The sequence below is a fragment of the Heloderma suspectum genome, chromosome 2 (assembly GCF_057233095.1).
Source record: "Heloderma suspectum isolate Gila_16-S chromosome 2, 16-S_ref, whole genome shotgun sequence".
NCBI lineage: Eukaryota > Metazoa > Chordata > Lepidosauria > Squamata > Helodermatidae > Heloderma > Heloderma suspectum.
Genome location: NC_139459.1, coordinates 189711789 through 189727539, shown reverse-complemented (window position 1 = coordinate 189727539; position 15751 = coordinate 189711789). Strand labels below are relative to the sequence as shown.

The following is a 15751-nucleotide window of genomic DNA, read 5'->3' as shown; positions in this document are numbered from 1 at the left end:
GTTACTGAATGACAGCAGGGCCATTCAATAGGGCCCCCATTGTCCAGAGGAGAAAAGGAGAAAATCAGCACCAAAACTGAAGCCGACAAAAGGGGAAGGTTTAGATGCTGTTGGAAGATGGAAAGTTTCCAATCTGCACAGGAACAGGTGAGGTAGGGGAGAAGAGGAGGAGGACTGGCTAGCTTCTTGGCTCCACCCACACCTTGGTGCAATCCTTTCTTGCTACACCTGTGGAATATATATATCTGTATGGCCATGTGTTTTGCTACAGTCCTTAGCATCCTGCACTGAAGAGAATCCTGCATGCCACCAGTGCCGTTCCACCTGCTCCAGCCCAATCATGAGGAAAGAAATTTGCACTATGGCTTTTCTCCGAGCCGTCTTTACCGAGTTCTTAGCCACCATGGTTTTTGTCTTCTTTGGTTTGGGCTCAGCCCTGAAGTGGCCGTCAGCCTTGCCAAGTGTCCTCCAGATCGCCCTGGCTTTTGGCTTGGCCATCGGCACCATGGTCCAGACCTTTGGTCACATCAGCGGCGGCCACATCAACCCGGCCGTGACCATTGCCTTCTTTGTAGGGAACCAGATCTCTTTCCTCCGGATGTTGTTCTACATTGTGGCCCAGCTGGTGGGGGGCATTGCCGGCGCAGGCATCCTTTACGGAGTGACTCCCACTAACGCCCGTGGCAACTTGGCAGCCAATGGGGTAAGTACCTTCTGCTACTGGGAACGTGATTGATTCCCAGTTTGGCAGCTTCTGGGAGGAATTCTTGGGCAAGCAGATATGCCCATAAGGGGAATCTGCATCTCAGGAGAGACCTGAAGCCAACGGGCAGCTACGCTGTTCCTGGATGGCTTGTGGTGCAAGGGATTCCACCTGCATGTTTGCCCTGCAGAGTGAGATAGACGCATACTCTGAGGATACACCCGGCAGTTTGATGGCATGACAGGTTACCAGTGCAGAGTAATTTACAAGGCTGTATTTCTTCCAAAGCCTTCTCATATCCTAAGGGGATGAGTGAGTCAGTCCCCACCCCCCCCACCCCCAAAAGCAAGAAAAACTTTAACTCCAGCTTTGCCAACTGAAGAAGAACCAAGAGTTAGTGGGGGACAGAGGAGATCTATGGGAGTCTTTTGGCTTATTTGAGGGTTTTTGGAAATAATTTGGAATTATTTGATATGTCCCATGCTGAATTTTTGTACTTTGCCTCGAGACATCTTGGAAAGGCACTCAAAGGAGTGTGTGTTGTGTTTTGCCCACACCATCAGACTTTTCAGGTGGATCATTTCAGAAGGACTTCCCCACTGTTTCCCCATGTGTTTAGAGACTGGGAGTCTTTCTAGAGCAGCATTCGATGCAATGCATGGGCTGGCACAGGCAGCCGCGCATATGCGCAGCCCCTCTGGACACACGCCACTTCCCATTTGTGTGCACAGGTCTCCTTAGGTCCCTGTGGAAGTTCATGATCCAACATTAAGCCCATTGATCTAAGGGGATTCAGTGCACTAAAATCTGTGCTGGCTTGTGTGGCTAGATGAAATAAGCCATTTGGGAAGATTTAGGCACCTCGTCCTCAATAAGTCTGGACAGAGACTGAAGCCTGGCTAAGCTACAGTGGGGATGATACTGGAAGCAGGGGAAATGCTGATCAGCCTTCCCCAGCCTGGTGCTCTCCAGATGTCTTGGATTACAACTCCCATCATGCACCAGCCAGCATGACCATTGGCACCAGGTTGGGGAGGGCTGGTGCAGAAGAACACTTGGGTCAGTGTTGGCCCTTGAACTGCTCCGGCACAACTTACGTTACCGTCTGCTTATCCTTCATAAGGAGAGGCATTTTGTAATGCAGATGAGCCTTCTGGCCCATGTAGGGCATTATAGTTTATACTTGCATTACAAACCTGACTGAAGTAATCATGTGTGAAAATATCCTAAGTCCTTGCCCAAAGGTCTCAAAATCTCATTGTGCGCATCCCAACACAACTAGATCCTGAATCCTTGTAGTTCAATCTAAACTACTCTTACACTAAATATGAGCTTGAGAGAGACACATTTAAGGGTCAAGGGAACTTTGTTTCAGGCTGCCTAAAAAAGTGGATCCTTTCATCAGCTCCAAACTGTTGTGGATTCCCCACTTTCAGTGTTCCTCAACAGACACCAGTTGCTTTAAAGGCAATTCCGAAGGGATACACTGTTAGCCAAGGGGGGAAATATCTCACAGCTGGATCAGTGAGATATGTGACATCCACAACAAAAGGGAGATAAATGCAGGGAATAAAAGGGATACAAAAGAGAGAGATGGATTCCTCCTTTTAGAAGAGACTTTTTTCCCCATGGTAGTCACTCTGAAAGGCTGCTTTCTGGCCGGGGGGGGGGGGGCAGGCAGGGGAGTGATAAAATTCCACGTTTGTTCTGTCGACACTCAGTGAATTTAATTGTTTATTTAGCATGAAGCACCACACCCCCAGCAAGCATGGAAATGCTCGAGGACAGCGCAACATGCATTTTACTGGCTCAAGGGATTGGAGACTAGCCGCATCCACAAAGCCCTTCCGTGCATTTTCAGAAACTGCTTTTTAATTAAAAGCCACCCTCAAGCGTATTTATTTAGTCGGAAGTGGTTTCCCTTGATTGTCTGTGGCAGTTTCTTCTAGATAAAGAATGCATCAGATTGTAGCCTAAGTCTCTGCCGCTTCCGTCCTGACAGCTGAGCAACAACACGACCGCAGGCCAGGCGGTGGTGGTGGAGATGATCCTCACATTCCAACTCGTCTTGTGCATTTTCGCCTCGACTGACAGACGCCGAAATGACAACGTGGGCTCCCCGGCTCTGTCCATCGGACTGTCTGTCACCCTGGGTCACCTGGTTGGGGTGAGTGCTTCTGCTATGGCTTTCAGCTTTTGTGCAAAAAACAAATGGAAGGGGGAGATGGAAAGTTCCTAACATTCACAGCTCACGGCAGCCCTCAGCTACCTTATAGCAGCGGGTCAGAATCTATTATTGATTTATTATTACTTTTATATCCTGCCTTTTTCCCTCCAAGGAGCCCAAGGCGGCTTACATGACCCTCCTCCTCATCTCCATTTTATCCTCACAACAGCCCTGTGCGGTAGGTTAGGTTGCGAGTCAGGGATTGGCCCAAAGTCACCCAGTGAGCTTCGTGGCTGATTGGGTCTAGAACCTGGATCTCCCAAGTCCCAGTCCAGCACTCTAACCACTACACCGCAGTGGCTGTCAGTCTCTGTCCGTCTAGCCCAGACTTGTCTACTGTGACTGACAACAGCTCTGCAGGATCTCAGACAGAGAAGAAGGGTTGTAGCTCAGTGGCAGAGCACAAGCTTTGCACGTGGAAGGTCTCGGGTTCTATCCCTGGCATCTCCCCAGGGAGAGCTGGGAAGAGTCTCTCCTGCCTGACACCCCGGAGAGCCACTGCCAGTCAGTGTCAGCAATACTGGGCTAGACAACCAGATGTCTGTCCTTTGAACGTTGGGGAAGTTGCCACATAAGAAACTGGCACCTGTGGGATCTCGTGTCACTTTTGTCCTCTTCTGACCCAGTATAAAGCAGCTTCTTGTGTTCTCAAGAGTCTTTCTCGTCCCCTGTTACTCACCCACCAGATCCTTTGAACCAGAAAAGCGACAACAAGTACAATGAAAATAATAACTCTAATGTAAAGTCCCTTCAGGATGATGTAGGCTTTTGTAAGTGATCTAATCAGCAGAATTCAAACATCTTGGTCCCACCCCAATCCATCCACACTGAGGTTCTGCTGAATCCCATGCTGATGGCCTCCGTGGGAGCACGAGCGGCACAGCAACAATGCCATAGATGGCAGTGCCAAAATCACTGCTCTTCATGGTACCTTTTCCTCACCACATCCTTTCTGCCTTTCCCTGTTCACTGCTACCATTGCTGGGAGAAGCAGCTGCCAGGAAGCTCCCTCGCCTTTGTTTAGTGGGGATCTGCTGCAGGGAGCTGGAGGGGCCATGCCTATGGGACTCCCTACTGCTTTTTCCAAGACAGCACCACAGATCTGGCATGGCGAATGCTAGATGGAGGGAGAATGTGCAGTTGGTGTTGCAGTGGAAAGAGAGGGAAATGGTGGATTGATCGACAGACAGAAACTGCACTGAGATTGCAGGAAATATTTAAATGCCTCACCCACGTCATTTCTTCCCTCCACAGATCTATTTTACTGGCTGCTCTATGAACCCTGCCAGGTCTTTTGGGCCTGCCGTTGTCATGAAAAGATTCACATCTGCTCACTGGGTAAGAAGCAGGGGCATTGTTATAGAAAGGTTCACCTGGGCATAGGCCCCAGGTCTTTTTGAGCTGTGCCCCGGATCTTTTGAGCTGTCCTAATTGTCTTTTTTTTTTTTTACATTTTCCATTGACTTGCATTGGAAAACAAAAATGGCCATAATGTTTTTAGTTTGTATGATAAATACAATGAAATTTGGAGACTTGGTAGCCCCCATGGAACTGATTGAATCTGCCAAATTTCAGGCAGTTAGGTCCAGTGGCTTTTGTGCTAGTCACAGGTAAAATTTGCTATTTTCAAGAAAATCTGTCAAAGCAAAGAGCTTTTTTTTTTTGTGCTTCCACATATATGCATGGAATCTGGGGACCTGCCAGCCCCCATAGAGATGACTGAGCCTGCCAAATTTCAGACAGTTAGGCCTAGGGGCTGTTGTGCTAGCCACAGGTAAAATTTGCTTTTTCCAAGAAAATGTGTCAAAGCAAAGAGCTATAATTTCTTTGTTCTTCCACATAAGTGTATGGAATTCGGAAAACTGGCAGCCCCTGTGGAGCTGATGGAACCTGCCCAATTTCAGGCAGTTAGGTCCAGTGACTTTTGTGCTAGTTACAGGTAAAGTTTGCTATTTTCAAGAAAATGTGTCAAAGCAAAGAGCTATAATTTGTTTTGTGCTTCCACATAAATTCATGGAATTTGGGGACCTAGCAGGCCCTATGGAGCTGACTGAACCTACCAGATTTCAGACAGTTAGGTCCAGTGGCTTTTGCACTAGCCATGCATAAATTTTCCTTTTCTCAAAGTCTAAAACAAAAAGTAAAAACTGTCAAGTCACCCAGGGAATTAGAGATCCTGATCAGAAGGTGTTTAAGGTGACCATTAGGAGGTCACTGTCCCTAATCTCTGGTGTAGGGGTGTTTGTTTTTTGAGGTGCAAACAACCTTTCTCCCCCTACTTTTCTTTTCTGCTCTTACATGCCCACTGTTGTGAGCTTGCCTGCAATGAAATTTTGTAGAGGGAGAAGGAAGGGAGGAAAGAGCTCCATGTGAAATACTGGTATTTCACACAGCATCTGATACTGCCCTGAACTGGAACCTTTGGATTCAGCAGAAGTTTAGTAGCTTCAGTACAGCAAAGGATCCAATCAGCCTCCACAAAAACTTCTTTCTCCCCCTCCACTTTAATTTCTCCTAAATAGCTGCAGGACTCAAATAATCCCAAAGGGAGGGTTAGGACTATGTGGCATCATGGTCTAGAAACTGCTGGGGCTTTTAAATAGGTTCTACAGTTTTAAAAAAGCTAGAAAAAGCCCTCAGCCACCTCACCTCATAAAGCTCATTTAAGTACATGCAATCATTGCAAACCCTGCACAGCCTCCTAAATTCCTGTCTGAAAGGAGCCACTTGGCTTCGGGAATTCTCTCTACCTGCCCCCCCATCCTGTTCTGTCTGTCTGTCTGTCTTTCTTTCTTTCTCTTCTTTATTCCACCCAGAGCATATCTTGGGGAATTCTTAAAGAGAATTCTCTTTGGCGGGCAAGAGAAGTTCTGAACTGTATTTGACTTTATACAAACAGACAAGAGGGTTGGTTTTTCTCCTCCTCACTCAAGCCTTTGAGAAAAGTGGGCTCACATGGTTGCAGAGAAACAAATCTGGGGCTGTTTTGTTTGTCAGTTGCCTTTACCCAGCAATCCCCTTCTAGGGGACTATTATGCCTGAAATTATCTAGTTCTGACCAAGAGAAAAGAGTTACAGTTTTTTGTTTTTTTCTAATTTCCCATGGTAGTCAACAGGAAGCATAAAGACTCATTTTTCCAAACATTGACTCAGGTTGGGTGCTGAGCTGAAGTGGTCCAAATACAAATTGGCCAGAGCAGAAGTGGGATATTTTCCAAAATGCTGAATTGGGGTCCGACTTGAAGTGGGGTGGAGGGTCAGTGCACACTCCTTATGTATGTATGTTATCTATACACACACACAAGCACACTGCATGCACGCACCACACTCACACACACATATATGACTTGCGCTTAGACTCGTGTGTGTGTGTGTGTGTGTGTGTGTGTGCAAATTTGTGTTATGGGCCTGTGCCCCAGTTCTTTAAAGACCCTAGCAACGCCCCTCATAAGAAGAATCTAACTTTTCACCATAGGGTTGATGACAGTGGCAGAGGTCAAGTGTACCTATCCTTAATCACTGCACAGCCAGCATTTTATGGAGGCAATACCGAAGTACAAAGGTGGAACACAGAAGTATTTTAATGTACCAAAGAACATATAGCATTATTCATTTATGCTTTGGGACAGTGGTAGGCCAGTAATGTCTGCAATCAATACTGTTCGCAATCCCATAATAGCAATGATGGTGATGTTACCTAGAATTTGGCCACCACCCCATACGTTCATATCACAACTCAGTTTGTGTGGTCCCTAACATGGGAAAATGGGAAATCTTGGGCAGTTGAAATCCCCCTGAAAATTTCACCAGTCTTATGGAGACTGCTTTTGCTTCCCTTAAAATGCCTTGGCTTCAGGGGTCCAACTAGGAACTTCCAAATTTGCCATGACATTTTGCTTGTGTCAAGACATGGAAGCAACCTAGGCGTGTGCGTAGGCTATGCCCTTGATACATTTTGCTTCTTCTTTTTTTAGCAAGACTCATCTTACTTCCTCTAAAATTCCTCAGACGTTATGCCTAAGCAGGAACCATTATAATTGGCTGAAATTCAGAGGCAACTGTAAAGTAGGGCCTGGTACAGCCTTTGCCCAGTCCTGTGTTAGGACTTAAACAGGTCAGTTAAACAGGGAAGAAACTGCTCTTCTCTTGACCTTATGCATTGTGGGAAAGGGTATGCCTTGCCATAACTCCCATTATCAGTGACAGAATGCTTTGGCTATGTGGGTGAACTCATGCCTCTCTATACTGCCTTCCTAGGACAAACACAGTGGCAGCATCCTTCCACTTCAAGTCCAAAGATGGCGCCCAAACATCTTTGACAAAGTACTAATAAATAAATGCTAGGCGTATACTGCAGATCCAGCCACTTCCAGAAAGAAACATCATTGCTGCTTAACAGGTGGATGGGAGCACAATGAAAGCTGCAAAGATAATGTGCTCAAGAGGGAATACCAAGGAAGGTGGCCTCATGCACACCATTTGCCATAGAAAAAAAGAGAACACTGGATACTAAGCCTTTATTTATTTATTTTATTGCATTTCTGTATCGCCCATTAGCCAAAGCTCTCTGGATGGTTTGCAAGACAACGTTTAAAACCATACCATACAATAACATATTAAACACAATATAAAGCCATAAGTTTAAATCAGAATTAAGAAAGGTGTACACAGATGCAACAGGCTAACACAGGGCTAGGGAACGTGTGGTCCTCCAGATGTTGTTGAACTGCAATGTCCATCAGCCCTTAGCCAGCACACTCAATGGTGAAGGGTGATGGGGGTTGCAATCCAGCAACATCTGGTCGGGCACATTTGTCCACCCCTGCCATAACCAATGAGGTATTAGTGGGATTAGAGATATCCCACAATAGTCTTTGCTAGTCATAGTCTTTGCTAGTAAAGCTGGTACCAGGGAGAGTCTAACAGTCTCTGAAAGGTTCTCATATCTTCCATTGTTTTTTCAGGTCTTCTGGGTAGGACCCATCTGCGGAGGGATCCTGGCCTCTCTGCTTTACAACTACTTTCTCTTGCCCCACCCAATGAACATGTCCGAGAGGATCGCAATTGTGAAAGGTACCTATGAGTCAGAAGAGGAGTGGGAAGAGAAAGAGAAAAGCATGGAAATGTCCTCCCCATGAACAGACGTGCTCTGGATGAGCAGGAGGAGATGAACTTCACAGACCTGATGCCCAACGAACACTGACTGTATACCTACCTTGCAATCCAAAGAACATGTAGTTTCCACTAGTGTGGAAGCGTTTATGGGAGCAGGGGAGACATTATTTGTGTGAATAACTGTCTTGAACATATGGTTACCTGTGCCTGTGAGTGCATGGGGGAAAGCATGGCTGAAGAATGGGCCATTCCAACACTCTCCATTTTGGGAATGATGCATTCGAACAGTAACACCAGACAACAAGAACGGAGTCTTAATCTCTTGGGGGCCTGCGAAGCCTTGGAAGTCTTCTAGAGCCATGCCTAGGATGTGAGCATTTGCAACTAGGCAGGGTTTTCAGACATTTGTTCAGTTATTTACATCTGACTTCTTGATGGGCCCCCGGAACAAGTTCCCCTCTCCCCAGTCTTCTGGGCTTTCAAGTGGTTTGGGGGCAGGGTGGCTTTTGCTTGAATTTCCTAAGCTTGGTCCCATTTCATATATGAACCCATGCTTGCCACTAGCTTTTAAAAATGTTTAATACCACATCATCAATCCACAATACAGCATAGATATTAACAAGAACTCAAGATGGGGTTATAGATGGGCTTCTGGAAGAGGAGAAAGACATTTGACTACCGTTTTGTGCCGAGGGCTATGACAATTCATATGAGGTCCCACACATGACCAAGTCCTGTTGTTTTTAGGCTCATCACTGGCTCTTCGGGAGCAACCTATTTGGAAGGAAAGCAGAAAGGAAGCATGCATGGACTTGGACTGGACAGCACTTTGAGCAAAGGACAGTCCCCTGTAAAGCAGGACTCCCTTGTGGACGAAGCACACACGTGCACACTGCTAACTCATGCAGCACCATGTGCAACGGCGCGTTCAGCTCTTTAAGGCAGATGTATGTGTGGGCGTTTCATTTCAAGTGTGGCATGTGCACTAAGTGAATATGGCATGGTTGAATTTTGCTTGAAAAAAATCCAACTTTACTTTAAAAAAAGATCTAACAGATCACTATTCTGGCTGCTAAACAAAATAACCTGGCCACATGCCCGGAGGAAGCAAGCAAACACACACACACAAAACAACAATCCTCCCTGCCCCCAAACTTCCAGGCAGCGGTGTGTTTCCCCCCCCGGGTTAGTTGACAATCCTACGGACATAAAGTAGTCTTAGGCCCTGCCTCAGGGACTAAACAGGGTGTGAGGAGGGGCTGAACCAAAGGTCAGGTGGGCATCAGGAAAATTTGAGACATGAGAGGGAAAAGAAGTTGATCACCAGATAGAAATCCAGAAAGGGTGATATGTCTGCTGGCCCATTCCAAAGCTTTATAGCTTGAGCTGGGTGAGGAGTGGACTGCTATTTCTGCACTGGCTGGTGTCTCACTGCATTTATTTTCTGCTGAAGAAGAATGCCGTTCATCTGGGGTCTTTGTTATTATTTGCTTTTCTGTAATATATTGTATTATTTATTATCAATTAAAAAAGAGACTGTACAGCAAAAGCAATGGCTTGGAGGTCCATGGGATTCAGGGAGGACCTTGTGCTGGTGGACTACTGATACGGGCTCCACGCAGATGTTGGCAACTTAACTGGTTTGTTTACACAGTTTGTACGCCTCCACAGCAAGGCTCAAAATGCAGGCCCACGTAGGGATGGCGGAGAAATCCGCCACGGACTCCAATGAGGCCGGATTCTTTGGAATCCGGCCCCCTGGAGTCCAAGGTGGAACGGACTACCCCCCCCCCCGAAATCCCCCCAGGATGGAACCTACCTGGCAGCAGCTGGTCCAGGTCACCATTTTTGTTCCACAGCCATCCGCTGCCGGGCTGCAGAACAAAATGGCATCTGGCATAGCAGACACCATTTGCGTCCCTGCCATTGGCTGTGATTGGCTAGGTAAATATTTATGTAGCCTATCACAGCCAAAGGCAGGGACGCAAATGGTGTCCCCTACACCCGGAGCCATTTGCGACTGCAGACCCGGCTGCAGCAGCTGGAAGTCCAGCAGCGGATGGAGCCGGCCGGCGGCTCCGCAGACTCCCTGCTTAGCGGAGCCGGCTGGGGAGGATTCTGCGGGGAGGACCAGATCGCCTCCCCCTGCCTGCGGAGTCCCCCATGGACCCCAGGTAAGGGGATCTGTACAACCCTAGGCCCACGACAGCCAGTTTCCCCCAGCCCCAAAAGGGACAGTATACAGTTCATTCTCTGCACCTCAATACAGCAGACAGGTGACAATTATTATCCTGCTCCCAGCAGGTTTGTGCCATGCAAGGGATTTTCACAGAAATGGGGTTGTGCCCTGACAATTACTTGCATGTTGACTGTGTTGCATCCCCAATCAGGATTACCTCATGCGTAAATCTCTTCACGTGGCTGCTGAATGGGTGGCCGCCAAAGCACATTGCCAGTGCATATGTCATCAGGAGGGAGCAGTGCTAGCTGGCACAAAGCCCCACATCCGTACTATCTAGGGATGTTGGATGAATCAGCTCAGACCCCCAGACTTTGGCTTGCTTTCCCATTAGCTGACCCAATTTGATCTGCATTTTTTAATTAAAAAAAATGCATAAAAAGCAATTCACGTAAATTGTGGCTATAATCTGTGCAAATCATGCAATTTACGGCGCAATTTGCAAAAGTGCACCTGAAATCTGTGTGATTTTCACTGCAGCTGCAATTGGCACAAATTGTTTTTTACACATTTTTTTAAAAAACCCAAAGTTCTCAGATTCCAGGACAACACCTGTGGCTCAACGTGCAGATGCAAGCTCAGGCAGGGAAGCTGCAGAAATCTGGTGAGCCCCCAAAGGGCCAGATTTCCCACCGATGGACATCCCTGCTCAGGTGTGCTTCATTTTCCACATGTGAACAATGGAAACTCAGATTAAATTCGAAAACATTGCCAAAGACTGAGAACCACTATCCAAGTGATGGCCAGTTAAAATTTCTTTGCGTAGAGACTTTGCCACTCTTCTGTCCCCTGCCTCAGCAGACTCAGAAGAGTTGCTTGCTTCCCCTAACATCTGGCTTTGCTGTTTTGGAGCATGCTCCAGATCCCCAAGCGGTGTGGCTGCTGGCTTTTCACAACAGCAGCTTGCAGCAATCAAGGAGAAGTGGGACTTGGGAAACTGCTTAATACTGACTCACATCAGTGGTCCATTTAGCCCAATATTGTTGACACTGCCTGGCAGCAATGGCTTTCCAGGCTGTGAGGCAGGATTAGGGATGGTGCGGGTGCCTGTTTGGGTCAGGGAATCCGGAGGATCCTGCCTCAAACTCCCTGCCCCCCCCCCACTCGCTGAGCTGCCTGCAGTCAGCCTGGGCCCGTCTGGCAATCTCTGCACCTGCCATTTTGTGAAAAAAAAATGGTGGGAGTAGATATGCGCACATTTGTTCTTCTACAAAATGATGCTGTGAATGGCCAATAAACCTAAGGTGGGAGGTCAGGGGTGGGCCTGGGGGCATGTGGGCGGGGGCAGGGGCTTGGCAGGCACCCAGAGAACCTGGACTCAGGGGGGCGCCCATCCATCCCTAGGCAGGATTCTCTCCTAGCCCTGCCTGGAGATGGTGGGGATTGAACCTGAGACCTCCTGCATGCACGGCAGATGCTGTGCCACTGAGCCACAGCCCCTCAGTACTTTTTCCAGGAGCAATCTGGGAAGGAATATACAAGCTCAGGCAACCTCCAGAGGGCTGGCTTGTGCTGTGGCAGGACTGCCGGCCCCTCCCTTGCTGTGCCAGACCTGTAGCTGCAGCAGGGCTTTCTCACAGACGTGCTTGCTTTACCTGACCATGCCAAACTCAGTGCAGCTCTGGCACTGTTCTGACCTGACAGACAGGAGGGAACCCAGCCCCATAACCTGCAGAGGCAATCCAGGAGGCATCCGCTTCTCACACTGTGCCCTCAAGCAAGCAAGTCCACGGGGACATCAGCCCTCTCTGCTACCTGCTTGGCAGGAGGCACAAGGTCATGTCGAGGATGGACATGGATCCCTGCCCCAGTCACCTGCTGTCACCTTGTGGTGAGCTGCGAAAACGTGCTGTGGCTCACCACCTGGATCAAAGTATTTTCTTCATTACCATGAACACTGCCTTACATACACACACACACACACACAGAGAGAGAGAGAGAGAGAGAGAGAGAGAGAGAGACTGTGGTGACATGCCTCTGAATACCAGTTGCTGAGGAACAACAGTGGGAGAGGGATTTTGCCCTCCTGTCCTGCTTGCAAGCATCTGTGGGAAGCGTGAGGGTAGACCAGAGGGGCCATTGGCCTGATCCAGCAGAGCGCTCCTTAGGTCATGGAGAGTTCGTTCGACTCCACAGGACAGAGAGGGAGAACCCATGGTCCTCCAGATGTCGCTGGGACTATAGATCCCAACACCCCTGACCACTATTGGTATGCTGGCTAGTGAGGATGGGAGATGTAGGCCAGCACTATCTAGAGGGCCGCAGTTTCCCCTACTACAGGGCTTCAGGAAGGCTTGCCCCAAGCTGATTCTAGGTGGCTGCCAACAGCAGCGGTTTGCAGGAAAAGGCACTTCTGATGCAGCAGCTCAGCAGGCAACACCCACCTGCCACATATTCTGAGAGGAAGTGTGCCTGCATGTGATGTTGGAGGTGGGGGCGCAACTCAGCCAGCTTTAAAGAGAAAAAGAAAGGCGGATGTGTGCGCATGGAAAGGGGAGAGAGAGAGGACCTCCAAGCTTCCTAGACTGTCCTGTGATCTGTGCTGACCATCCTTGTAACACTAGACTGATATTCTTAGGGTTGCTGACCTCACTTCCGACTTTCTTCTTCTTCATGCTCTTGCCTCTCAGGGAGGAGACATCTCTTTGGATCTCCCTCCACCTTGAGTTGGGGATCCTCCTGTACAACATGTATTTCCTGCAATAAACGCAAACTTCCTTGTTCCTCTGACCCCGCGTCTCCAGTGTGATTCATCCAGGGTAGAGTGTGCTCCTTCAGCTGGGCTCTCACACAGCTGGGCCTCACCAGCTGTATGGCTGTTCCGCCAGCACATGAAACTCTCTGTATAATGGTGATGGACAATGAGAGACAGACGAAGAGTCCACTGGCACTTCGGAGACCAAGGGCACGGCATGCTAGTGCAGGCCTTTGCTGAGCCAGTCTTTGCCTGCATCTGGGTTTGGGAACAGGCTTTCCAGGCAGATGGGGAAATTAGCACCTCTCCCTGTAGAAAAACACACATGCACCTGAAGTGTGTGCGTGTGTGAATCTATTGGGAAAGATTGTTGAAGGGTAATCTCCGCTTTTAATTGTTAACACAGTCACGCTTCTTCTAGGATGATCTGCGAAATGAATACCAGCACAGTGTCCAGGTGAGGGAGCCAATTCAGGAAACAACAGCCGGGCACAAAGAGACACTGGAAAATCAAGATGAGGAAACGACTATCAAGTCCTCTTCTTCCTTTGTTTCAAATCTGTGTGGATATTGACCCTGGTTGAGAGAGGCTGAGTGACAGTAAGTTCCCAGTGAGGCAAGGAATTAAGTGCAAGCACAAAGATAAATAAGAGACTTGAGGCAACTTGGAAATGCACTGTGGCATAAATTTTTGTGGGATCCACATGGAATTCTAGGTCATGAAAGCTTATGCCACAATGCATCTGTTAGAGCACAATCATATGCACGTTTACTCAGAAGTAATACCCATTGAGTTCAATAGAAATTACTCTCAGGTAAATGTGTATAGACTTGTCTGTAAGGTTGCCCTGTACTCATTTCTTCTTCTTCTTTTGTGTGTGTGTTGGATGAAACAGAATAGCATGGCAACCTTTCTGGGAAATAAATGACATGCTAATTTTTTATTCAAGAATGCACTGCTGGAGTCTACACAGTGTTGGTTATCAATATCTTTGCTGCAGTTAGACCCCAATCTTTTCCCCAAGAGTTTTACTTGACTCATATATAGTTTGCAGAACAACTCCTTATGTGATTAGACCTGCTTAGCTTACCTCGGTGCCCTCCAGATATTTTGGACTACAACTCCCATAATCCCAGGCCATTGGCCATGCTGGCTGAGGCGTATGGGCATTGTAATCCATCTGGAGGGCACCAGGTTGCCTACCTTCTGTGACATCAGAGCACCTAAGTCAATGGCTAGCCAGACATGCCATGATATACAGTGTATGTGTGTGTGTGTGTGTGTATATATATATATATATATATATGAATGTCTCACTTCTGGGCGATATGAAGAGCACAGGGGCTGTGAAGATGCATATGATTCAATACTAGCAAATGCCTGTCATCATGATGGGCAGGATAAATGTGCAGGAAAAGTTTGTAATACTGCACAGACCCCTGCCACTTCCCCATCAGTCAGGGCCAGCCCAGCCCACCCAACTGTCAGTGCTGGAAAGCAGGTTTTCCCTTGACATAGCAGTCAAGGGCAGTGCTTTACTTTTCCCCATAGGCGAGGATGAGGACAGTTTCAGACAGCAATGGCATAGGGGTCAACATCTGCACCATACAGACATACTACACCTGCTGAAATTCCCCCTTCTAGGCAACCTATCCTAGTTGCAAGAGGCCAGCCCCCTTTTGCCTCTGGGCACTCTCTCCAAGCCTTTGGTAATCCCAAGAAATTGTTTCTGAATTAAAGAATTCTGAGCCCAGGAATTGATTTGAGTGCCAGAACAGAATGGTGCTCTCTCTCAGTCCTTCTGCACAAAAACCCACTCCTGGTTACCCCAGGCTTTCTTCATTTCACCAGTGTCATTATGGGTAGGGAGATCGGAGAAATCCACAGTGGAACCAAATGAGTTCAGAATTTCATGAATCCAATCCATGGATTCTGCAGCGGGCCGGCTTTGCCCCTGTCCAGCAGATTCCGCAGACTTGTGGACCAGGTTTCTAGCTACCCCAAACTTTGGGCAAATTTTGTCGTAGAAAAATGCATGAAATTAAAAAAACCAGGCCAAAATGCAAATTTCCCCCATATGCTAAAGTGTGAAAATGTGTGTTTGGGGGGAAAATGCACATTTTTGCACATATGAATTTGCACAAACTCGGAAACTAAGAAATCCAGTTCCATCGATGGGCGGACGACAGAACAAAAGGTGCCTGACAATCCGCGAAACACAGATGCAATGGATGTTACACAATCCGTACAGCCCTAATTATGGGTGGGGAGAGAGGTCTTTTTGTTGCTCCTGCTGTTAAACTATAGGGAGCCAGAAATCATGCCCATCTACTGCAGTGCAAACCACCTAGAAATCCACCAGTAAATCCTGATCAACCTTCTACCTACACCTTGTGTCGAGTTCAGGATGCTCCATCTCAAAAAGACTATCTTAGAACTGGGAGAAGTGGTGAAAGGGTAGGGATATATGAAATCCCTTACCTCCAGTCTGCTGAGGGTCCCCCGCGGGGGGAGGCGATCCATTCCTCCCCCCGGAATCCTCAATGGGGGGAGGCGATCCATTCCTCCCCCCCCCCCCGGAATCTGTCCAGACGGCTCCGCTTCGAAGCCCTGAGGAGCCGGCCGCCAGCTCCACAGAGCTGGAGAAAGTCGATACGTCCGGCAGCCAATGCTGTGCTGTATCTCTGTGTCAGTCAGTCCCCCGGATGCAAATGGCATAGTGGGGCCATTTGCAGCCATAAAGCTGGTCCATTAGCCTAAATGCGACCAGC

General features: G+C 48.0%; 2 protein-coding genes across 3 annotated transcripts in view; one reads left to right on the top strand and one right to left on the bottom strand.

The window, feature by feature from the left end:
- LOC146353610 (exendin-4) overlaps positions 1-15751 on the bottom strand; it is a 491914-nt gene that overhangs the window by 377629 nt on the left and 98534 nt on the right. The window lies entirely within an intron of this gene.
- On the top strand, positions 265-9585 carry LOC146353612 (aquaporin-5-like). Of its 2 annotated transcripts, XM_084836885.1 has the most exons (5): positions 265-703; positions 2706-2870; positions 4185-4268; positions 7895-8003; positions 8793-9585. In XM_084836885.1, exons 1-5 carry the CDS (start codon positions 341-343, stop codon positions 8876-8878), a joined length of 807 nt encoding a protein of 268 aa, XP_084693011.1. In that variant the 5' UTR covers positions 265-340; the 3' UTR covers positions 8879-9585. The 2 variants fall into 2 exon arrangements, with proteins under 2 accessions (XP_084693011.1, XP_084693012.1); XM_084836886.1 differs by lacking the exon at positions 8793-9585 and having other exon boundaries at positions 7895-8068.